This window comes from Nelumbo lutea, chromosome 2, assembly GCF_056320005.1.
Source record: "Nelumbo lutea isolate HS-2025 chromosome 2, American lotus-T2T, whole genome shotgun sequence".
Taxonomy (NCBI): Eukaryota; Viridiplantae; Streptophyta; class Magnoliopsida; order Proteales; family Nelumbonaceae; genus Nelumbo; species Nelumbo lutea.
In genome coordinates this window covers 32687809-32711634 of record NC_142685.1, presented here as the reverse complement: position 1 = coordinate 32711634, position 23826 = coordinate 32687809, and the positions used below count along the sequence as shown (strand labels likewise).

The 23826-nt window shown below is 40.5% G+C and overlaps 1 protein-coding gene and 2 pseudogenes across 2 annotated transcripts; all 3 read left to right on the top strand.

Annotated features, from left to right (window-relative positions):
* The first annotated feature begins 5702 nt into the window (after window positions 1–5702).
* Window positions 5703–6570, top strand: LOC148869689 (tyrosine/DOPA decarboxylase 5-like; annotated as a pseudogene).
* Window positions 6571–13082: 6512 nt separating this feature from the next.
* LOC148869687 (putative purine permease 5) lies at window positions 13083–23813 on the top strand (annotated as a pseudogene). Its single transcript, XR_016107746.1, has 2 exons — window positions 13083–13420; window positions 22544–23813. The product of XR_016107746.1 is annotated as a putative purine permease 5 (transcript).
* PUP5 (purine permease 5) lies at window positions 14643–17271 on the top strand. The gene is made up of 2 exons (XM_088972283.1): window positions 14643–14974; window positions 16106–17271. The coding sequence occupies exons 1-2, from the start codon at window positions 14947–14949 to the stop codon at window positions 17185–17187; spliced, it is 1110 nt and encodes a 369-aa protein (XP_088828409.1). The 5' UTR covers window positions 14643–14946; the 3' UTR covers window positions 17188–17271.
* Window positions 23814–23826: the final 13 nt, after the last annotated feature.

The window sequence follows — 23826 nt, the reverse complement described above, 5'->3', positions numbered from 1 at the left end:
TCCGGTTCTTCATTGTTTCGATGTATTAATTTTGCTATAGTTTATTTGGTTCTTTTTCTAATGTTGCCATCTTTTTCTACAGGATATTAGTTTTGTAACCTGCCTACAATACAGACCTTGCAGGCTTTATCAACTTCAATGCTTCCAGTCTGGGTATTTTGTAACAAATAGAAAGGGAAAAGATCATGCAAAGTTCATCTCAGCCTCTTGAGAAGATGATTTAACAAGGTTTCCATGTCTGCTATTTCTTGGAAGGTTAAGTTAGAATTTGTTCTCTTCTAAAGCAAGATTTACTGTCTAATTTAAATGCTTCAGGATCATAACCCAGCATAGCTTGTTTTTACTAACTAACAACTCTACTTCAAAATTTTAGTATGATGCGTTTTCTTAAAACATTTTTTCAGCTACTATGATGCATCGTCATTCTTCTTAACATAAAACATTTTTCATAAAAATGAAATAAAAAATGTTTTCTTCCTCTTCCTCTTCTTTAGAAGCCTTACACCTCCTTGTGGTCAGGAGGCCTATCCCTCTTCTGAAGTATGCCTCATGCTTCCAGGTAGTGGAATGACTCTTCGTTTTAAAACATTGTTCTTTTGTTTCCAAAAATGAGTTACATATAACTTTTTTTATGGTTTAAAAAACACGAATTATTATTTTTTTTAAAAGACTGGCTTGTTTTGGTTTTCTCAAAACAAAAAACTTTTTTTTGGACATTTCTCAAAATAAAAACAAAGTTCAAGAATGTTTTCAATTTATACCCCTGATATTTCCCATTTAACACAAGAAACCTTGCAGTAATTGTCCTACCTTAAAAGATCTAGCTAGTGGAGTCTTAGCAATGAGAACTCAAGATTTTATATATTGGTTTGTTTTGTTGCTCTATATTCCTGCCAGTTAATATTTCCCTGCCAAACTTAATTGTTTATTCATGGCAGGTTTACAGATAGGCTACACTTCTGATCGCTATTAGAAGTCTATGCTTTATTTCTATTAGATTCATCTTTGGGTTGCCTTCTTTGAACATCCATGTTTGTATTTTATCAGAGCCCCACATCATCCATGTATGATGTGTGGGCCCAATTAAAAATCAGACACAAGATTAACCGATTAAACATTTAAACTTGAAGATTAAGCAAAGTCTCCCAAGATTCTATCAATTCATCAACGTAAAGGCATTGCCCACATGATGATTCGGTTTTCTAACAGTTTAACTTGTTTGGTGGAAGCATCAATTAGAAAGTACTCATTTTTCTTGCTTTTATTTGTTTTCTATATACTCTCTGTAATTCAATAACTTGTTGCTAATAATTGCATTCTAGATTGGTCTGTTATGATGTTAATTTTATTTCTGGTGAAGGTTACCAAGTTACTTCTTAAAATGCAATTAAGAACTTTTGGTACCAATTGGCTAAACCATTTATTTCTTCACTGTTATATTGCAAGAGAGATTTGTCTAGGTCACATCAGTCCCAGTCAAAGGCCAAGCTAAAGGGAGTAGGCACCATGGAGTTTAGGAAATCATGAAAATTTCCAATACATAGAAGTAACAGATTAAAACTGATTTTAGCTTTCACATCATTAATTTTGATTATCCTTTGCCAAGCTGTACTTAAGTTGAGATTTCTAGACCTCAATCTTGTTAGAAAGTTAGGAGCTACCATTTGCTGTTGAAACTTGACCAATTGAATGCTCTTAATCATTTTCTTCCCAAAAAATAATGCTCTTAATCATTCAATAAAATATCAAAAAGAAAATAATAGAATTCTAGGAAAATGGATACTTAGGCTAGTATCATTTGATCTGTTTGTTTACGGAAGTTCAAGTTGATGAAACAAATCAAGTAAATAATGTTAGTTCTTCAATAGTCATGGGAGATGTTCCTAATGAGCGGCAAGATTTTCGTGCTTTTCACAGTTTGTGCAGAGTTTTTGCTTGTAGAGAATCCCGCCATCATCCATTTAAAAGCTTAAGCTGTTACAAACACAAGCCCATCAATGCCTTGTTCAAATGTCTCTTGACCTAATTGTTACTAACTCCATTTGTCCGAAAACAAAGTTGTCCCATGAGAGTTGTTCATAAGGTCCTGTCCCCAAGCTTATCCATGGTGCTTGGTTCAAGATCTATTAAAACAGCTCTGAGGAAGTACCGCCCACCACTGGTTTTGCTGTAATATGCATGCACCCTTTCTAGTTGAAGAAGTAAATTGCCAACGTAATTTACATAGGTATCCATGTCATATTCATCGCACACAATCTCCCAGAACCAGGCACCAATTTAGTTGTTTAATTGCTTCGCTTGGATGTAAAGAATTTCTCTCATCTTGCAAAATTGCGCCACCAAAATTCATGTCATATTCATCGCACACAATCTCCCAGAACCAGGCACCAATTTAGTTGTTTAATTGCTTCGCTTGGATGTAAAGAATTTCTCTCATCTTGCAAAATTGCGCCACCAAAATTCATGTATAAAAAGATTACCGTCAACTTTTCATAATTAATCTAATGCACTTATTATCGTGTAAATGTTAGAGAAGATTGAGTTATATATGTGTAAAACAAAAAGAATCAACACCAAGATGGAATTCTGCCTTTCATTAGGTAGCTAGGAATACAAAAGATGGCCTTCAAAGCATAGACACGATACGCCACGCGGGAGGGTGTACTGCATCTTATCGGAAACTTGCCGATACGGCATTTCAAAGGCATTTTAAGGAAATACTTAGTTAAATAAATAACTTTCAAACAACCCCCTTCTCAAATTAAAAAAAAAAAAAAAAAAAATCTAAAAGGGATATGATGCGTCGAAGTACCATCACTCCCTTCCGCCATATATATAGGTCAGGTCAGATCCGATATGTGGAGAACTGATCAATTTGGTTTTAGGTCTAAAAATTATAAATCCTATCGGCTCTGATTTAATTCTGGATCCTTAGTATTTCTTGTTGGGTTGGTTTTGATTCTACTAGAGAGAGAGAATTGAGTCCAACTTAGGAATATGCAATATGCATATATGCATGCATGTATACATGCAAATATGGGTCCTATACGCATACATAAATATGTATAATAGAGTTGGGCATGGGCTTAAATAAAGACGGACGGGATTCAGGTTATTATAGGCTTGAGTCAATTCTAAAAAATTAAAGAACCTGAACTTTTGGGTTTAAACTCAAAAGACCAAAAAATCAAGCCCAATCCATGTAAAATTGAGGGCTGAGTCAGTCCGGGCTTGGATTGGGCCGCCCAAGTTGCACCCCTACCTAGTTGGATATCTTCTGAATGGTCATTACTCATTACTAATGGGCGACCTGAAAGTGAGTTTAGTTATAAAATGCGAAGGCGTATTTAAGAGAAGAGAATTGATAAAAATGGGGTGATGGGCCAAGCGATCCGACTACCCCCGGTAACGACAGATTGTAAACATTAACGTTATATGCATCGTGCCTGAATTAATCACAGAACTGGTCGTTGTACTAAAATGCAAAGAAATTAATTCCCGTAGATAAGCTTGCCAAAACCGATCCATGCAATTGTTTCCGTGGTTAATGAAGATTTCTCTTTAAAAAAGAGCCATTTAATTGAAAGAGTGGAGAAAAATATGGGAGAATAAGGGGGATATTCCTTCATCATTGATAAAGATGAAAAGAATCAAAAGTTTTGAGTTCACATTGTCGAGAGCTTGCACTTATGTTCTCTGATTGTCGGTGTGAGCAAGGGAGAAAAGTGAACGTTGTTTTGAAGTGTGAAACATGAACTCAACCTTTGCTTCTTTTCTTTCTCAGAACCGCGTCAAAAAGAAACAACAGCTACAACAATCAACAACATATGGATTATCAAGCACTTTCACCGAAAAACAGAGAACCACATATAATGATATAAAGTACCCTTGAAGTTGGTCAAGGAATAGTTGAATTTGGTTTAAGAATGGTTGATATAGAAAGCAAAGATGATTATCGTCAAGGAAATTACAGAGAGGCGGCAAACAATTTCTCTCGTGGATAAATCTGATGTTTATGGTCGTGAAACTGACAACGTTTTTCTTGACGATAATTTTGCCAAATTATAAATCTGATGTTCATAAGGTCTTCTGACAAATTCAGGAATCACCAAAAGGATAATAGAATTATATCACAATTGTCTCATCTTACTATACTACAACTAAGTAATGTATTAGAGAGAAGAAACTAAATTTTACTAGACATGGTTCGATTATTCTTTATTCACTTTGAGTTATTCATATTCTTATGTGAACATGCATAAGAGATTGTGATCTATGTGCTGAATTATGTTTTCTAAGTTAATTCCCAAGACTTCATATGAGATTTGGACAAATAAGAAGCCAAGTGTTATACACTTCAAAATTGGGGGTTGTTTAGCATACGTCAAAAAAGATAAGTGTAGATAATTTGGAATCCAAAACCACCTATTGTCTATTCATAAACTACCCTAAGAACTCTATTGAGTATATCTTCTATGATCTAAGTGAACAAAAAGTGATTATTAGTCGAAATGTTCACTTTTTTAGACGAGAACTACATTCTGAGAAGTCATCATCAAGAACTTCTTCTTGATTTCGAAGAGCATAGATGTATTGGGAGATGTCCTACAAGTTCTAAGTACTAACACCTACCTTAGAACATCTACTTAGGTTCTAGATCTCCTGTTCAATATGGTTATGATTAAGAAAGAAACTCTACGGATAGTTAAGAAGACCTCATAACTTATATAGAAGCTATGTTAGATATAAATTCCCTAAAGTTGGTAGATTCCATAAAATCGAATTGGACTCAATGAATACCAACTGAGTCTGGACTCCTGTAGACCTGTCCCCTAGGGTAAAAACAAATCATTGCAAGTGGATCTTCAAGAGGAAAGAAAGCCCCGATGGAAAGGTTCAGACCTGCCAAATTCGATTTTTGGAAAAATGTTATACTTAGAAAGAATGAATTAATTATGAGGAAACCTTATCGCCTACGACCATGATAAAATCTATAAGGATATTGTTGGCTATAATTGCATACTATAATTATGAGGTTTGACAAATGGATGTCAAAATTGCGTTTCTGAACGAAAATCTTATTGAATATATCTACACGCAATAGTTAGGAGGCTTTGTTGCAAAGAGTTAAGAACCTATAGTGTGTAAGCTCAATAGGCCCATATATGGAATAAAGTAAGCTTCAAGAAACTAGAACATCCAATTTTACTTAACTGTTAAACAATTTGACTTTGAGAAAAATTCAAATGAACATTGTGTTTTCAGAAAGACAATGAGAGACAAAAGTGCATTCCTAGTACTTTATGTTGATGACATTCCGCTTATTGGAAATGATTTTGAAATGTTACCAATTGTGAAAGTGTGGCTTTCCTAGCAATTCTTCATGGAAGAAACAAAAGTGCATTCTTAGTACTTTAAGTAGATGACATCTTGCCCGTCAATGGCCAAGCCAACCTCAGCAAAATGGTCGAATATCAAAAGGAGTGGAGGACCTCTATGACAAGGTTCACAAATGGTGAACCAACAAAAGGTCGACCTGTATGATGAGGTCCACAAATGGCTAACCAACAAACAACTAACCTCTATAATGAGGTCCAAAAATGACATATCTATGACAAAGCACATAAATGTCCGTTTATTTTCTCCAGTGAGTTTCACAAATGGTCAACCATTGTTTGTACCCAATTTTTGCTTGGTCTATGATGTCGTCGCCGGCGACCACAGAGCTTCAGTGCACAGTCATGGATTGGCTTGGCAAGATGCTTAAGCTCCCCAAGTCTTTCCTCTTCTTTGGAAACGGTGGTGGTGTGCTACAAGTGACTACCTGCGAAGCCATCCTGTGCACGCTCGCAACAACCAGGGACCGGATGTTGAACAGAATTGGTAGGGAAAACATAGGGAAGTTGCTGGTTTAGGGATCAGATCAGACCCACTGTGCACTCCAAAAAGCTGCCCAGATTGCAGGGATCTTTCCAAACAACTTCCGTGCTGTTGCAACGAATAAGGCCACCTCATTCGAGCTGGCCCCCGAGCCTCTTCGGTCTACAATCCAAGTAGATATACAAGCTGGGTTCACCCCATTATTCCTTTGTGCTACTGTCAGTACTACATCGTCGACAGCCGTCGACCCAATTGCTCCTCTATGCGTAGTGGCCAAAGAGTATGGAGTTTGGGTTCACATCGATGCAACACACGCCGGAAGTGCATGCATATGTCCTGAGTTCAGACACTTCATCGATGGGGTAGAGGATGCAGACTCGTTCAGTTTCAATGCACACAAGTGGTTCTTCACCACTCTCGATTGCTGCTAACTTTGGGTCAAGGACCCTAGGCCCTTGTTAAGGCCCTGTCAACCAGTCGTCGATTCCGAGCAAGTGATAGACTACAAAGACTGGCAAATAGCCCTCAGTCATCGATTTCGAGCCATGAAGCTCTGGATGGTGCTTCAGAGCTATGGTGTGGCCAATTCGGACCCATGTGAAAATGGCTAAGCACTTCGAAGAGAAGGTAACTGATGTAGCCGTTTTCGGCCACATACCAATGTTTTGTGATGTAAAATTCTTTGGCTAAGTACCTCGTCATTTGACCCGATGGCGGCGTGCCTTAGTGATGAGCTACTTGGTGGTGAACTGCCTACTGGCGAATTGCTTGGTAGAGAACTACCTGGGGGTGAACTGCCTGGTGGCGAGCTCCCTGGTGGCGAACTGCTTGGTGGCGAGCTGCCCGGTGGCGAACTGCCTGGTGGCAAACTGCCTGGTGGCGAACTGCTCGGTGGTGAACTGCTTGGTGGCAAACTGCCTGATGGCGAACTGCCTAGTGGCGAACTGCCCGGTGGTGAACTGATCGGTGGTGAACTTCCTGGTCGCGAACTGCCCAGTGGTGAACTGCCTGGTGGCAAGCTGCTCGGTGGCGAACTGCCTGGCGGAGAGCTACCTGGTGGCGCACTCCCTACTAGGCGGCCGATGACTTAGAGAATGGTGGAGCTCCCTGGTGCGGCGCAATCCGACTGCACTCAGCATGAGGTGGTCTTCTTTCCTTTGTAGGTAGTGGGAGTTGAGGGACCTGCGAGAACTCCATCTTTTCCTCCTCTTTGTAGGTGGCGGGAGCTGAGGGATCTGCGAGAACTCCATTTCCTCCTCTTTGTAGGCGGCGGGAGCTGAGGTACCTGTGAGAACTGAATCAGAGGTCCCGGGGGTATTTTCCCGGCGGGGGCTCTCCGACGCTTAAGTTAGCACTCTTATTGTAGAGAGCTTTGAAGATAATATGAGAGATCTAGAGAGCAGGGGTTACTTCCCTTTTTTCCTCCTCCCCCCCTTCGGGGGGTGAGGTCTTTATATACCGGAGTCCTCGCGGATTAGGTGGGTGAAAAGCCTCCAAACGGTAAGACTCGTCGCATCCTGTCAGAACCGGGGTACGGTGGTGAACTCCTCGAGGTTGTCAGGCTGGCGCTTGTGTCAAGCGGCTAGGTCGGCGCCTGGGCCGGGTTGTTAGGGGGGCGCTTGCGCCAGTCGGCAGGTCAGTGTTTGGACCAAGTCATCAAGTTGGCGCCTGTGTCAATCGGCGGGTCAGTGTCTAGACCAGGTCGTCAAGTTAGCGCCTGTGTCGGTCGACAGGTCAATGTCTAGGCCAGGTTTGTCGGTGGGCGCCTTATGGGCGGCTTGGCCGGATCATGCGCTAGGCTGGTCCAGGTCGGCCAGGTCGCACAGGCCGCACGCAGTTTGCGCAGGCCGTGCGTAGTTCGTGCAGGCCGCACGCTGGGCCGCGTGCAGTTCGCGCAGGCAGCACAGGTCGCGCGTGCCGCGCGCAGGTCGCGCGTGCCACGCGCAGGTCGCGCAGGTGCGCGTCAGGCCGCGCGCTGGTCGCGCCAGGCCGGCCGGACTGGTCCTCGGGTGGGTCACCAATTTCGTAAGTTTGTTGGCTGGGTGTTTTCCTAGTTGTCACGAGGTGCCACGTGTCACAATTTCACTAGAGGGCCAAATATGCCCTCATCAATAGCCCCCCACTCCTGAGTTGATAGTAACTCAATGAAGGGAGTAGATTTCTTTTGGCCCGTAAGTCGATGAGCTAGTAAGTGTTGATCCAATTACTAGTGTGGCCCGTAGGCTTTGGGAGCGACTCGTAGCCTACTCTTCTTTGACTTTTGCCCATGCCGGAGAGGCAACCGGGTCTTTAGTAGTAATGTGGCCCGTAGGCTTTGGGAGTGACCAGTGGTCTAGTCTTTTCTAACTTTGCCCGTGCCGGAGAGGCAACCGGGTCTTAAGTAGTAATGTGGCCCATAGGATTTGGAGTGACTAGTGGTCTACTCTTTTCTGACTTTGCCCGTGCCGGAGAGGCGACCGGGTCTTAGGTAGTAATGTGGCTTGTAGGCTTTGGAGTGACTAGTGGTCTACTCTTTTTTTACTTTTCCTGTGCCGGAGAGGCGACCGGGTCTTAAGTAGTAATGTGGCCTGTAGGCTTGGCCTGCATTAGCTTTATAATGCCGGTCACCTACTCCTACGAGAAGCTACTAGGGGCTCGACCTTCGGGGGCAGCACTATTAACTTTTGGTTGCCGGCTCACACGGGAGCCTTGGAAGGCTCAACCGGTAAGGGTGCCTATGTAGTCAGTTGGCCGCCAACTCCCACGGAAGCCACGAAGGGCTCACCTTTGTAGGGGGGACCTTGTGGAGAGGACTGATGTGGCATTGTTTGAATTGAAAGTAAGGTTGGTAGAGCTACTTAGTTTGTTAGCTCCCTGCATAGTCTCTGAGTTCATAAAAAAATGTAAACTATAAAGCGATAGCTTCAATTTTAAAAAGTGATGACTTAGCTTTGGCAAGATGAGAACTTAGCTTTTGTAGGATGAGAACTTAGCCTTTTGTAGCGTTTTCCCACAGACGGCACCAATTGATGTAGCCGTTTTTGGCCACGTACCAATGTTTTGTGATGTAAAATTCTTTGGCTAAGTACCTCGTTGTTTGACCCGGTGGTGGCGTGCCTTAGTGATGAGCTACTTGGTGGTGAACTGCCTACTGGCGAACTGCTTGGTGGAGAACTGCCTGGGGGCGAACTGTGGTGACGAACTGCTTGGTGGCGAACTACCTGGTGATGAACTTCTCGGTGGCTTACTGCATGGTGACGAACTGCCCGGTGGCGACGACATCGATCGACGGAACTCAAAAGAGTTTATCTCCAGTGGGTGGGTTACGAAAGGGGGCGCCAAAGATTTCAGTTCACGAGAAAAAATACCCGGAATGGGAGAAGAAACCCTTTTGGGTGAGAAGGAATTAATAGACGTGATACAAACGGCGTGAGACCGCACGAGTCATCCTAGTGCATGTGTGTCATGACACGCATCGCGCCTAGGTTTCATGGGACGTTTTTGGGGGACAAGTCTGTGGGGGCAGATGCGAACCCGCTGATTATATATACATTTGCAGTTTTTACATGCATGTATTGAAATATTACATTGTTACCTTAAATCTAATATCTATTTTTCTCATGATATAGTTGTAAATGATATTCAAATGTTTTAAATAAGTATATTTTTTTATCAAATTAGATATTAAAAGTATTATTAGTGCCAATCTAATTCGTTTGTCAATCCTCGTGGACAAACCTTTTGCCTTCAAAAAAAAACTTGGAAGTTGGAACCGGTTTTATTTTAATACCAAAAAATTAGAACCAGTTTTGCACATTTAGGAGGCATTTGGTACAGTGATATTTATTGTATTATTATCGAGTTTTATACAAGTTTATAAGAGATTTTTCTTACTTGAAATATTTTAAAAGTGTTTTGAATTAATTAATACAAGTTGTTATTTTTACTTAAAACATCAAATTTGATGCTTCTCACACACATACATTTTCTAATAGACATGATACTCATATATGATGTGCTTATACATCTCACAAATTTGTATTATTCAACCTAAAAAGCAATGGCAACACAATGCCACCATCCCAAACACCCCCTTATTTATCGGGTTGGGACCAGTCTACCCTATATTGGACAAGATCCGATCCATTGACAGCACTAGTCGTGAAGTCATGATTACCTTTTTTAAAGGCTTCAAATAAGTAGGATCAAGTCTGATTCAAATCTGATACTGATCTGTTAAAGAGGCAAATTCAGATATCCCAAACACCCCCTTATTTATCGGGTTGGGGCCAGCCTACCCTATATTGGACCAGATCCGATCCATTAACAGCACTAGTCGGGAAGTCATGATTACCTTTTTTTTTTTTAAAGGTTTCAAATAAGTCGGATCAAGTCTGATTCAAATCTGAAACCGATCTATTAACAGCACTAGTCGTGAAGTCATAACTACCTTTTTTTTAAAGGCTTCAAATAAGTAGGATGAAGTCCGATTCAAATCTGAAACTCATCTGTTATATATATATATAATGTATTTTTTCATATATATTTTAAAATAATTTTATATGATAATTATACACTTGTTTATATTTTAAGTAGGTTTTATATATTCATAATTTTGTATATATAATGTATTTTTTCATATATATTTTAAAATAGTTTTATATGATAATTATACACTTGTTTATATTTTAAGTAGGTTTTATATATTCATAATTTTGTAGTTTATTATGCCTATAATGGTAATTTGGTTTATAAGCCAAAATAACCATAAATCCCTAACCTAAACACGCACGAGATTGAATCACCTCTGTAGTCTTCCTCTTCGCTTCCTATGTAACTGAGATTCTGAGAAATCTATTTATTATCGTCATCGTCAAACTCGAACAGAAAACCAGCGTCATCGAACAAGACTAAATTGGTCAACAGCCAACGGAAAACCAGCGTCGTCGTCGAAATTGAACCTGTGTGAGATTGCAACTTTGCTATTCCATCACCGGCGCATCGCCGGCAACACACTGTCACCATTCCTCTTTCTCTGTCTCTCTCACTCTCTCACTTAGCCATTAATTCAAACCCAGAAACGTAAAACCAACAGTCTGTGCTGGTGCTTCGTGCTTCCTTTAGTTCCTCTATTGATTTGCTTGGAGGGTCGTTGCAACCAATTTCCAGTTTTAGCTTCCAACCAAGTCATTGCAACCAGCTTCCTCTGTAAATCTTCTCCTCACCCCTATTAATCTGTCTCTTTCTCTTCCTATATCCTGTTGGTGAAAAAACTGATTTTTTTCATTCATATATTGCTAAAATTTCTCAACAGATTAACAATCGGATATCCATTAAGATTGACAAATCGAATTCGAATCAACTTTTGTAAAATCTATTGGATTATTAACGGATTTAAACCACTGAGAAAATTATCGAATCCAATCGGATATACCTCTTACTGAATCCGATTCGGTAAAATAAAAGTCAGGTCGCGTTCTGTGCACCCATGGGTGCATTGGACGAGTGCACCCTCGAATGAGATGCGAACACGTCATCTCATCCGTGTTAACCATGAATTAACGGAAATATTCTCCGTTATTAATCGTTCGGCTGGTTGAATCGGCCATTTTTTGCTCTTCCCATTTTTAACTCGGAAGCGACGTCCTCTCCCCTGAGCTCCAACAGTAGCTATTCGTCATTTTCATGCCCAATCGTACCGGTACAACCTCTTCCCTTTCTACAGACGTACCTCTACTCTCCATTGTTGATATCTCTCCTCTTGTTGACGATCGCAGCAAGTACACTGGTTATCCTTCTGTCATTCGCCGCCTGCTCTTCCTCCTCCGCTATATCCACAGAGACGTCACTATGGCAGGGGACACAACCCATGAGCCGACAGCTAAATGTCCGCACTGTGGATGAAACACGTGCCCACAGTAAAGGAATCACCTTCACGGCCTCCCCCTCGTTGAATTCACTCAGACACTCGACACAGTCGACGGGCTCCTTGGCGCTCCTGTCGTAGGTGAACAGCGGCAGAGACTTAACGGTATTTGGGTCGAGACCACGAGGCAAGACACCAACGAGGCTGACCCCGCTCTGCGCTACTGGCCTCGGCTGCGTGAGAAATCGAGGGCATTCTCTTCGGCGAAGCGGCGGATGTAGATGGAGAAGAAATCCATGAAGAAGAGAGCGGTGAGGAGCACCACGACGGTTAAGGCCATGGAGGGAACCAAAGACAACGTGAGCAGAGGATCTTCAGATCTTGGCTTTAAGAGAGAGAGAGAGAGAGCTGTGACGATGAAGCTTTGATTTGGAGCGGATCTAGATGGGATTTAGGAGAGAATGGCCTACAAAATAGAGAGAGACAGAGACATGATCGAGGGGCGGCAAATGCTGTCTCTGTGTAAACAAAAATTTGAGAGGAAGCGATAAAGCTGATTCAGTTTGCAATTTGCAGTGCACCCGGTGGAACTGGAGAGGCGTTGTTGTAGAGCTGGAACTGGAACTGAGGCTGGTTCAGCGCTTCACTTCCCTACTGTTGAACTGTAACTGGAACTTGGCTTATGCATTTACGACGCCGGTGGAACTGGAGAGGCGTTGCCAGTGAACCGAACGGGTGGGCTTTGGCTTCGTGGTCCCAGCATTATGAAAGGTAAAAGGAATAAAAGGATGAGATCTCAGACCCACCCACATCCGCTGCCAGTGGCTTCTGCGTTCAGTGAGATCGCCGGTCACAGGTAGATGCTTCTGGGCTAGGGGTTGGCGGAAAAAAGTATAAGAGGGTGTGTTATAACTTTTTTGTCTTTTTGTATCTGGTTCAACCGGATTTTGTAACTAACAGCTAAACGTCTGTTAAAGTTAATAAATTTTAAACACGCCAACGTGGGCGTTTGTGACACTCCGTGGGAGATGTTTCCAACATATAATCTCAGCGCATTTAAATTAAATGTACGAAAAAGACTATTTTATCCTTTATTTTTTTTCAAAATTTTAAAATAAAATAGAAAAAAAAGGAGAAAGAAACCTACAGTTCTGCAACGTCACTGGCATCAATTATGAAACAAAGACCCTCTCCCTGATCGAGGCCGATGTACTTAACGGCAATGCAATATGTCCAAAGGCAAAACATAATGTCACCCTCACCAGCGCACCTCAATTACGCTCCAGTGACTCCACTAAAAACCTGACGTTTTTCTTTGATTGCTCTACCCACTTTTTTCTTTATCTCAGTACTGACTACCCTTCAGTTCTACTCTCAACTAAATACATGAATTTATCCTGCCTTGCATCGGTGGTAACCAGTCCTTGGTTTTCGAGTCAGACAAGATTCCGGAGGGGCTTGATTGGCATAGGGACTGTGCGGCAAAAGTGGTTACCACGGTTATGGAGGAAGCGATTACGAATGTTTTCAGTATGACGGATGGGTTTGCCGGGGCCTTACGAAGGGGGTTTGAGTTAGATTGGGGAGACATTGGAGATTGCGTTGCGTGTGAGGAATCTGGTGGCAATTGTGCTTACTTTTCCAGTTCTACAACGGACCTCTTGGATGGAACGCGCAACGGGAAACGTTGCTCCGGTATGTTCTCTCTCTCTGCTTTCTTTTAACTTTTCAGAGAGAATTTTTATGACTATTACAACTACTATATCGTTCAACACATAAAATATAGAGTAGGAAAATTTACATAAGCGACGAACTTGAAGTTGGAATCGGAGATGGAGTTGGAGTTGGAGCTCTTCCATCATCTGCCCGACCGAGTCTATTGGACACAACCAGAGACTCGGAACACCACGACCACGACCGCTGGAACAGACGGTGGGTTTGCTGGCTTCGTCAGCCCCTGTGAAGGCTGGCAGCTGCACACATCGGCGAATCAGCGGCACCCCTCTTCAAACACTGAAGAGTGAAGACGCAGCTGCGCACAGCGGCACCCCATTCTTGCTCCGGTGGGGGCTCTGGTACGAGGGCAATATTGGATTTTAAAAACGTGTATAGATCACATAGGGTCACATGTGCATAGATTGTTACAGAGCATTGACGGACGTTAAGAAGATTGAGAGTTAGTCAATTGTAAGAAACAGTAAATGTAGTGTTAGTCAAATTTCAAACAGTAAAATGCACTTAATCAATTAATTAAACCATAAGATAGTTTAAGAAATTTACACTTAATTTTATTGGGAGATATTCCCAACGAAATTGAGATCTATTCCACAGATAGACAGGATCTGCTCTTCACAAATGGGCGTCTCACATGCACATCCACCGTACATTAAAAGTATTTTCCATAAATAATAATTAATAAATACAGAAAATGTTTGTACATGTGAGGCACTAGGGAGGCACTAGGTGTGAGGCACAGATCCGATCTCTTCCACAGGGAGCCTTACATTGACCTCACCCTGCATTGAGAACATCTCGCATGAATAACAATGTATAAATACGAGGGATATTCTTAATGCAAGGTGAGATGTGCCTGTAAGATTTTGTGAGGCTCCCTGTGTGAGGAGGGTTTCGTTCTCAACGTGCATTGAAAACATCTCCTAATTTTATTGAGGGATGTTCCCCAATTCACAGTTGGGATGTTCTGTACTTTTATTGGGAAACATCTTCCGGTATGTATGACTGTATGAGGGTGGGCTCACGTCACCTTATAAGATCCAGCCTTTAAATTTAGCGTATCATTTAAGGGTGTTTTTGTCTTTTTAAAATGGGCACACCGTTTGATCAATGATTGGTAGTGTAGCATCAGACAACAAGAGCAAATATATTTCATATTTGTGTTATGATGAATCGAATTTGAAAAGAAAGACCAGCCCACGAATCAGATGGCTGCTTATAGTCAAACAATAATTAAACCCATGGATTTTGATTATTCTTTTTACCATAAAAAAATAAAAAATCGTCAAAAATAGTCAAAAATCAAAATCCATTAATCGATTAAGAATAGAAAGATAAAACCAACGATTGCACACAGGCATCACTGCCGGAAGTTCCAACTACCAACCATGAGAGTTCGAGCTCTCGAGTAGCAGGAGCCAGGAAGAGAGAAAGCTTTCTTTTGGCCTTCTTGGGGTTTCTTTCGGAGGGAGTTGGACACTTGACCAATGGATATCGATTCCTCCCAAAAACAAGGTTAATTTTCCCTTTCTTGTATATTAATCGAATTTTGAACCAATTCAAGCTTCATATCAAACTTTCACTCTGATTATTTCCCAATTTTTTATTTTCTTGCAATTTTCTTCTCTCAAGTGCCTGTTTTTTCGTAGATTTTAGCATTTCTCTTCTTCGAATTAATTAATTACTTGTTTTAAGTTGTGGGTTGTTTGTATTTTGTTTCCCTCTTCTGAATGCAAATGTAGAAAATTTGGGAAACCATTTCCGGGTTATTTCAATCGGTAGCCTTCAGAATTATGTCATCTCTTTTGTGGGCTTGGAGCAATTAGATTCTTGGAATTTATTCTGAATTCTGTCCTGTAAGGTTGTTTTTGTCTTGTTTGATTGTTTGCTGGTATATAACTTACAGTTTTTGTTTGGGTACTTTGATGGAAATGAACTGTTACTAAGCTGTTTGTAGCAAGTTGTATAAGAAAGATTCAAGGCGTTTGTGCCCTTTTATGCTCCTAACCTTGCAGAGACCTACTGCGAACGGAACTGGAAATATAAAAACATATAAACTAGGATTAGCTGTACTGGAATTCTTATAAGATTGATGTCAAGTACGCCCATATATCCTTTCCAGGTTTGAGTTTACTTTTCTAAGCAAAAGATGCATAATAATAGAAGGAACTTTAAAAAGATAATTCTAAGACAATTTTTCCTTGATCAATCTTGAAAATTTTCCAATCCTTTTCATCCACCCTCTAGAATTCTGCCTTTGTTGCATTAATAAACTGAATTACAACCTGGCGGGGCAGAATTTTCTTTTTCTTTTTCTTTTTTCATATGCTAGGCCTTCAAGAGACAGGTTACTGTCAGCCTAAAGGCTTTTCATCTGCCATCTTCCGAGTGTAAACTCTATTATGAAGCAAATCACGAATCCAGTTAAAAAGGAGAACATGAAGCCTGCTTCACTCTTAGACCCTTTCTATTGTTTTTGTTTGTTCACTTACCTAGGTCTTTGCAGGAATTGTGCTAACTAGCTTCTTGTCTTCTTTATCATAATAGGCAGTTTGCAGGTTCTGGTTTAATTAATTCATATCTGTTCTGGTAACGCAATAAACTCTTCCTTTTTTTGTTCTAATTTTTTCCATCTGATATGAGTAGATACTCATATTCAAACTACAACAAGGGAGACATCATCAGGATCCCCCAACTCCTTATGGAGGAAAATTTCCAAGTTTAGTACCATGGCTTGGGAAACATACAGAACGAAGCCAGCCTCATACTGGATTTTGCTATTTCTAAGCAGTGGGGCAATGCTTCTGGCTTTTCCTGCTTCCAGCCTCTTATCTCGTCTCTATTATGCCAATGGGGGCAAGAGCAAGTGGATCATATCATGGGTGGCAGTTGCAGGGTGGCCTCTGACTACTCTATTCTTGGTTCCTATATACTTTCTCACCAATACTCAGCCCACTGCTCTTACCTTCAAACTCGCTCTCTCTTATATTTTTTTGGGCTTCTTAAGTGCTGCTGACAACCTCATGTTTGCATGGGCTTATGCCTACCTCCCGGCATCAACCGCTTCTCTTCTTGCATCATCTTCCCTTGTGTTCTCTGCACTCTTTGGGTATTTTATTGTGAAAAACAAGTTGAACAGCTCCACCATAAATGCCATTGTGATCATCACTGCTGCCATGGTTATCATTGCCTTGGATTCAGAATCAGATAGGTATAGCTATATCAGTAACAAGCAATATATTATGGGATTTATCTGGGACATTTTGGGATCAGCTCTCCATGGACTAATCTTTGCTCTTTCAGAATTAGTTTTTGTGAAATTACTGGGGAGAAGATCCTACCATGTTGTTTTGGAGCAGCAGGTCATGGTTTCTCTATTTGCATTTATCTTCACCACAATTGGGGTCATTGTGAATAATGACTTCCAAGGCATGAAATCTGAAGCTAAAAGTTTCAAGCATGGGGAAACTGCATACTGCATGGTCCTCATCTGGGGTGCTATTACTTTTCAACTGGGGGTGTTAGGTGGCACTGCTGTGCTCTTTTTGGCCTCTACTGTGCTGGCTGGTGTTCTTAATGCAGTAAGGGTACCTCTCACAAGCATTGCAGCCGTTATCTTGTTTAACGATCCCATGAGTGGTTTCAAAATACTCTCACTGATAATTACTTTTTGGGGATTTGCATCATACATTTATGGTCATTCCTCTCTGAGTAAAGGGTCCATGTAACAATCAGTTTGTAATCTTCCATTGTCTGGTTAAATTTGTTGTAATATATCCAGTTGATACAATACAAATTCATTTTCCTTGTTATTTTGTTTTGCATGCCTTTCTTTGTCCCCATTAAATTCTTTTCTAGCTAATTGAAAATCCATATCAGAGAGGAATGCAACAAGTCCCTGATGAGAATAAAATCCATTATGGAGAGAGAAAACTAAATTATAATTCAGATGAGATAGAGCCTTCTTTGCTATTGAACGAACAATTCTGTTTTCCCTCTTACAAACAAACCTACTCTTCTCTTGATGTTTTTAGGATTTCCTCTGTGTCCTCCACAATAATGTGAACCCCCCCCCCCCCAAAAAAAAATAAAAAATAAAAAAATAAATAAAAAAGACAAAAGGACAGCTTCAGTGGAACTGTCGATTTTTGCTACTTTTCCTTGTTCCATTGCCTATGGCATGAGAGAGAACAACCTGAAAGGCTGAAACATCAGATTCTGCTCCAGTAGTCATAAATGCACTAGTTGTACTTTTGACTGTCTGTAATTGAAGCATTAAGTTGTATTGCTGCATCACAGTTGACCTTAAATTAAATCCTATGTGTGGGAGTAGAATGATTGGGATGGCATGCAGCTGGACAAAGGCATTAACTTGAAATGAAGCATCCTTTTACTCTCTTTGGACAATTTGTTCTGATCACTGATCGAAGTGCCAGGGGTGAAGCAAAACCAAACAGCTAAACAACCAACAAATAGAATCCTTGGATTGGGTCTTCTGATCTTGGAATTGATAGGACATAATGAGACTTTATAGCCAAGGTGTGAAGACAGTGAGTGATATTCCAAAAGTTTTGTAATGGGGCAAATCCCAAGTTTGGACTTGTTTAATATCATTGCCCCATCTAAATTCTGATAAGTTGCTATACTAAAACTTGTGCCGAGTGTTGGTAGACTGTAGACTGCAGAGTGTGGATTATTATCGTGTTTTTAATCCAGTCATAGTTTTACAATGTTCTGCCTATCTATACAAATCAATGCATCTTAACCATCTAATAGATGGAGTGAACATTGGATTCTTGAGATTTCCCCTAATAAGCAATTTCAGTAACAGGTCTAAGCAATAGACTCTAATTCTTAGCTTGGATCCTAATTCTTTGCTGGAACATGATAACAAGGTTTTTTTCTATTTAAAACATACTTAAGATCTGAAATTCAAAATAGTTTCCTGATGCCCCTCTTTTCTTTCTTTTCTTTTTTTTTGAAGAGGGAATTTTTTTATGCTTAGATATTATACATTTTGTGAAAATTTCTTGTAGTTCATTCTCTTTTCTGTATGATTGAATGCTGTCATGAATAAAATGATTTCATCTTCTTTCATTCATATTTTAGATCAGCAGTTGATCACTAGAGTTCACCATCTAATTGGGTTGTAGTTGGGCAGGTTGGGTTGGGTTTAGGCCCAACCCATGACCAAACTCTAAGCCCCTGGGCCACGGGTTGGCCACAAGTTCAATCCGTCAATCCAAATTTAGCTACCTATCTATCTATCTATCTATATATCCAACCTTGTAGTGGTGGATTTCACAAATCACAAGTAGTGTTGGCCATTCAGAGTTCAAAATTTTTTTGAATCAAAATCTCACATTCTTACTTACCAAAGTAGGCTTATTTTGTGCATGTGGCAAAAATGTTTTCGGGCCAAAATTGTTTCCATAAATAGAAGGTAGGAAGAGGAGCTCAGGGGTTCCTTTGGATCAGGTTAGGCTAGGTTCGGGTTATCCAAGGCCTCAAAAGTGTCCAACCACAGTTGGATCAAGTCCAAGTTTTGAGGCCCAAGCTTAGAGCTCAAAAATCCAAACCCAATCCATCTAGAGTGTATTCGGGGAGTCCTTTTGTGCCAATCACTTTTTCCTTTATTGCTACTTTTACCCTTGGGTTTTGTATCCTGGTAGGGGCATTTTAGTCCCATAGCAGTTTGGATAACCTTCTCCTTCACAGTAAAGTGATTTATCCACTTAAGAGAATGAAAATGGTAACACCAATAGGCATGGCAATGGGTGGGGATCATATTCCCTGTCTTCGACCCCGATCCCTGCTGGGATAAAAGTTATCCTCCATCCCTGATCCTCAACGGAGATGGGTTCTCTGTGAGAATTTGAATCCCTAAAATTTTTAAATTAACAGTAATTTTTTAAAAATAAATTTTCTAAAATAATGGCCTTTTTATAATCCACTCCCCTTCAGAATTGTTTTATTAATTTCTCAAATGCATTTATCCATTATAAACACCATATGGTAAATTGGGAATCTCCCCCCTCCCCCCCCCCCCCTCCCCTCCATCCCTTCCCCTTTGACACTGATCCAACCACAGTTGGATCAAGTCCAAGTTTTGAGGCCCAAGCTTAGAGCTCAAAAATCCAAACCCAATCCATCTAGAGTGTATTCGGGGAGTCCTTTTGTGCCAATCACTTTTTCCTTTATTGCTACTTTTACCCTTGGGTTTTGTATCCTGGTAGGGGCATTTTAGTCCCATAGCAGTTTGGATAACCTTCTCCTTCACAGTAAAGTGATTTATCCACTTAAGAGAATGAAAATGGTAACACCAATAGGCATGGCAATGGGTGGGGATCATATTCCCTGTCTTCGACCCCGATCCCTGCTGGGATAAAAGTTATCCTTCATCCCTGATCCTCAACGGAGATGGGTTCTCTGTGAGAATTTGAATCCCTAAAATTTTTAAATTAACAGTAATTTTTTAAAAATAAATTTTCTAAAATAATGGCCTTTTTATAATCCACTCCCCTTCAGAATTGTTTTATTAATTTCTCAAATGCATTTATCCATTATAAACACCATATGGTAAATTGGGAATCTCCCCCCTCCCCCCCCCCCTCCATCCCTTCCCCTTTGACACTGATCCAAAGTGTATGATCACATTAAAAATTAGGGAGAATGATCGGTCAGTCCAGGTCAGAATTTTGTAGCCCCACCATATAGGGGGATGAACCCTGACTGTGAATTGATGCTAAATTCACGGGCAGGATGTGATTTATAGGGGGCTACTAAAAGACTTATAGGAGACTGTCATTCAGAATTCTGCATTGGATTGCAGAATACTTAACCCTAAAAATTATGAGTGACTGAACTAAAAATACCGAACCCCTTTCTAGTGGAAGATCCCTATTAATCCCATCCCTATCACGGCCCCATCAAGGCACATGGCCGGGCACAAGAAATTGCCATCCGTACTTGCCAAGGATAACCCAAAAGTTTACCCGAGGGAAAGTGATTTTCCACGGGCTCTATATTTTTCTGCAAAATAAAGCGAGGAAAGCCTGACACGGGGGTCAATGTGCATACAAAGTTAGAAACCAACCAGGATGACCTCTCAGATAACCTTGGCGATCGGACTGTGCAAAAAGGTTGCCGTCGAAACCTTTTCCCAATTCATCTTCATTGGTAAAAATGCTTTTGACATTGTTGGGCTACGCCACTAGTTCAAGAAAGAGCCATAGAACCCTCACTGTTTCTGAGTCAAGCTCCAGTCTTCTAATCCTGAAAATGCTGTTTGTGATATCATCTCATGAAACTGGGAGGAGACCACAAGAAAAAGCTGGTGACTGGTGGTGACATCTGATTGACTTGTAAATTTCTGTAGCCGCTGGCCTAATTGAAGTGGTTCATCACCCATGAAGCAAGAACTAACTGTGTTTTACCTTCCAAGTTGAAAATGCGGGTACAGGATCAAGTGCCACTGTGACGGTAGGAAAGGACCACAACGGTACTGTTTGTTTCGTTTTCCTGCATGATGTCTATTCAATTTGCACCCAGCTTTCAGACAAGTCAGATTCAAGAGTTAAAGATCAAGACGGAAAAGGTCGCAAGGACGTAAAGGCTGTAATTAGTGGATTTGGCAAATGTCTCCTTCAATTCAATCAATCAAAACATTCAACATTATAAAAAGAAAAGGGAGAAAGGGAGAATGACTGTTCAACCCATCTCAAAATTCTTTACCCCACCGGTGATGACTTTTGAGTCTTGACCAATGTCAAATCCATGGGGAAGAAAGGGTTTATATGGGGAGGTTATTAATAGATTATGGGGGGCTGTAATTTCAGATTTCTACTGTTAGTGTAGTGTACTTTATCATAAAAAAAATTGTAGGGGGAGAATAACCGTTCAGCCCAGGGTCAGAATTCATAGGCCCAAAGTACAATTGGGGTAGCTGTCAAGTTGGAATTGATGTCAATCCACAAGTGGGTATAGGTGCATAGAGTGTGAATTTTTGACCTTCTGAATGTTTATTGATTTGCAGTAGAATTCAAAAATCTGCATTAGGCCTGTCCATACTTTTCTGAATTGCATGCTTAGTTATTTTTAGAGCAAAGTTTACCTGAACGCTTTAGCTGTTCAGTTGAGTGTAGAACCACCATGCCACAATTAAATACATGGGGTCTGCATATTTTACAGTGGGGTCCATGAATTTATTATGGGCATTGAACCTCATCATTGGTTCCACAGCCCGTTGAACAGTTAAAACGTTCAGCTAATCCGAATTCTTACGGTTATCGGCACCATTGCTCAAGTTCGTGGTTGGTTGGCTTCATGGAAGTCAAATCATCGGAATAACAAGGTAAATAAATAAAATGATACTCTTTGAATTGATGTAAACTTCAACAGCTTTGGAATAACGTAGAAATTCCTTCTCTATTTTTGGTAGAATAGAATAGAAATTTCTAGTGTATTATAACTTCAGCTTTCTTCCCACAATGCAAGCTTGGGATTCAAAGATAACAAGCTTGTTTCATTTTTCCATTTATAAAATGCTCTCGAGCTACAACTTTCAGTAGGTTTGTATTTGTATTTCTAAACTGAGCCTTAAAAACAAGACCGAGGACAGAGAAGAAAGACAAAATGACTTGCTGATCTTTGATTTATTCCTATCTTCCTTGTATTTTGTAATGAACTTAGACCTTAGGAGGGGGAGAAGAAACCAGAAAATAGAAAGCAATTTTAGTCCTAGCTCATTTCCTTTGGCCACGACTATCCCCTAATTACTTTTTGTTCTACCTTCACTGTAAACCACCCACTTTCACCAATTCAATTGGGTTCCATTTCACCATTTTATGTTCTTTTTTGTTTTCCCGATTCCTTTCAAGTTTTTGGTTAATTGGTTTCTTTTCACCCTCATTAATTTCTGCGGGATTTATTCTAGGTAGGTCTTTGTCTTCCTCATCCATCCAATTCAATTCTCCTTTATCAGCTATTGCAACTTTTGAGTGGTCAGTTTACTATTTCAATATATTCATGCTTCTCATAATCATACACTCTTTTTCCTAACTTCTGTTTTCCTCTTCTGGGCAGATGTTTTTGTTCAAATTACTGAAGAGGGGGCATCATCAGGCCCTTCTGTTCCATACTGGAGCAAGTTTTCAAAACAAAGTTTGACCACATGGGAAACATATAGAAAGAAACCCATGTCATATTGGATTCTGCTACTTCTAAGCAGTGTAGCTTTGCTTGTGGGTTTTCCTGCTGCTAGCCTCCTATCTTGGGCTCTATTATGCTGCTGGGGGAAGAGCAAGTGGATCATTGCATTGGTGGCAGTTGCAGCATGGCCTCTAACTGCTGCCTTCTTACTTCCTTTGTACCTTGGTAACACCAAGCCCACTGCTCTTACTTTCAAATTAACTGTCTTATGTTATATTGGGCTCAAGTGCTGCTGACAACTTCATGTTTGCATGGGCTTGTGCTTACCTCCCAGCATCAACTGCTTCTCTTCTAGCTTCATCTACTCTTGTGTTTTCAGCAATCTTTGGCTACTTTATAGTGAAAAATAAATTGGACAGTTGCAGTCTAAATGCCATTGTAATCATCACTGCTGCTATGGTTATCATTGCATTGGATTCAGATTCAGACAGATGTAGCTATACCAGTAGTAGCCAATATAACCTGGCAGTTTTCTGGGAGATTATGGGATCTGCACTGAATGGTCTTATCTTTGCTCTTTCAGAGCTACTTTTTGTGTAGTTACAAGGGAGAAGATCCTTCCATGTTGTGTTGGAGCAGCATATAATGGTTTCTGTGTTTTCCTGTGTTTACTACAATTGCTTTAATTGTAAATGGGGATTTTCAGGGAATGAAGTGTGAAGCTAAAAGTTTCAAACATGGAGAAGCCTCATACTACCTGGTTCTCATCTGGGCTTCTATTACTTTTCAGCTAGGGGTTTGGGGGGAACAGGCCTGCTCTATCTGGCTTCTACTGTGCTGACTGGTATTTTTAATGCAGTAAGGGTACCTCTTACAAGTGTTGCAGCTGTCCTCCTTAATGACCCCATGAGTGGTTTCAAGATCCTCTCATTGATCATCACTTTCTGGGGATTTTGATCATACATCTATGGTCTTCCTCTCCCATTAAATAATCCACATAGTAATCAATTAGCATTCCTTAAATTTATGTTTTAAATTTGTTACTGATCTATTTACAATTTGAGGTATGCAGTTTTTTTTTTCTTGTACTGTAATACAGCACCTTTTTGGTACATAATTCAACATCCAATTGAATTATGATTCCATTGACACATACTTGACACAGAATGATGCATCATACAAGCATTAATCAAGTTATCAACAAGCAGATACTTGGT

Bases quoted from the DNA above. Each gene is read 5' to 3' on its own strand.
- PUP5 (XM_088972283.1), top strand. From the start codon at position 14,947: ATGGATATCGATTCCTCCCAAAAACAAG. The intron at 14,975-16,105 runs GTTAATTTTCCC...TGATATGAGTAG, and splicing joins CGATTCCTCCCAAAAACAAG to ATACTCATATTCAAACTACA.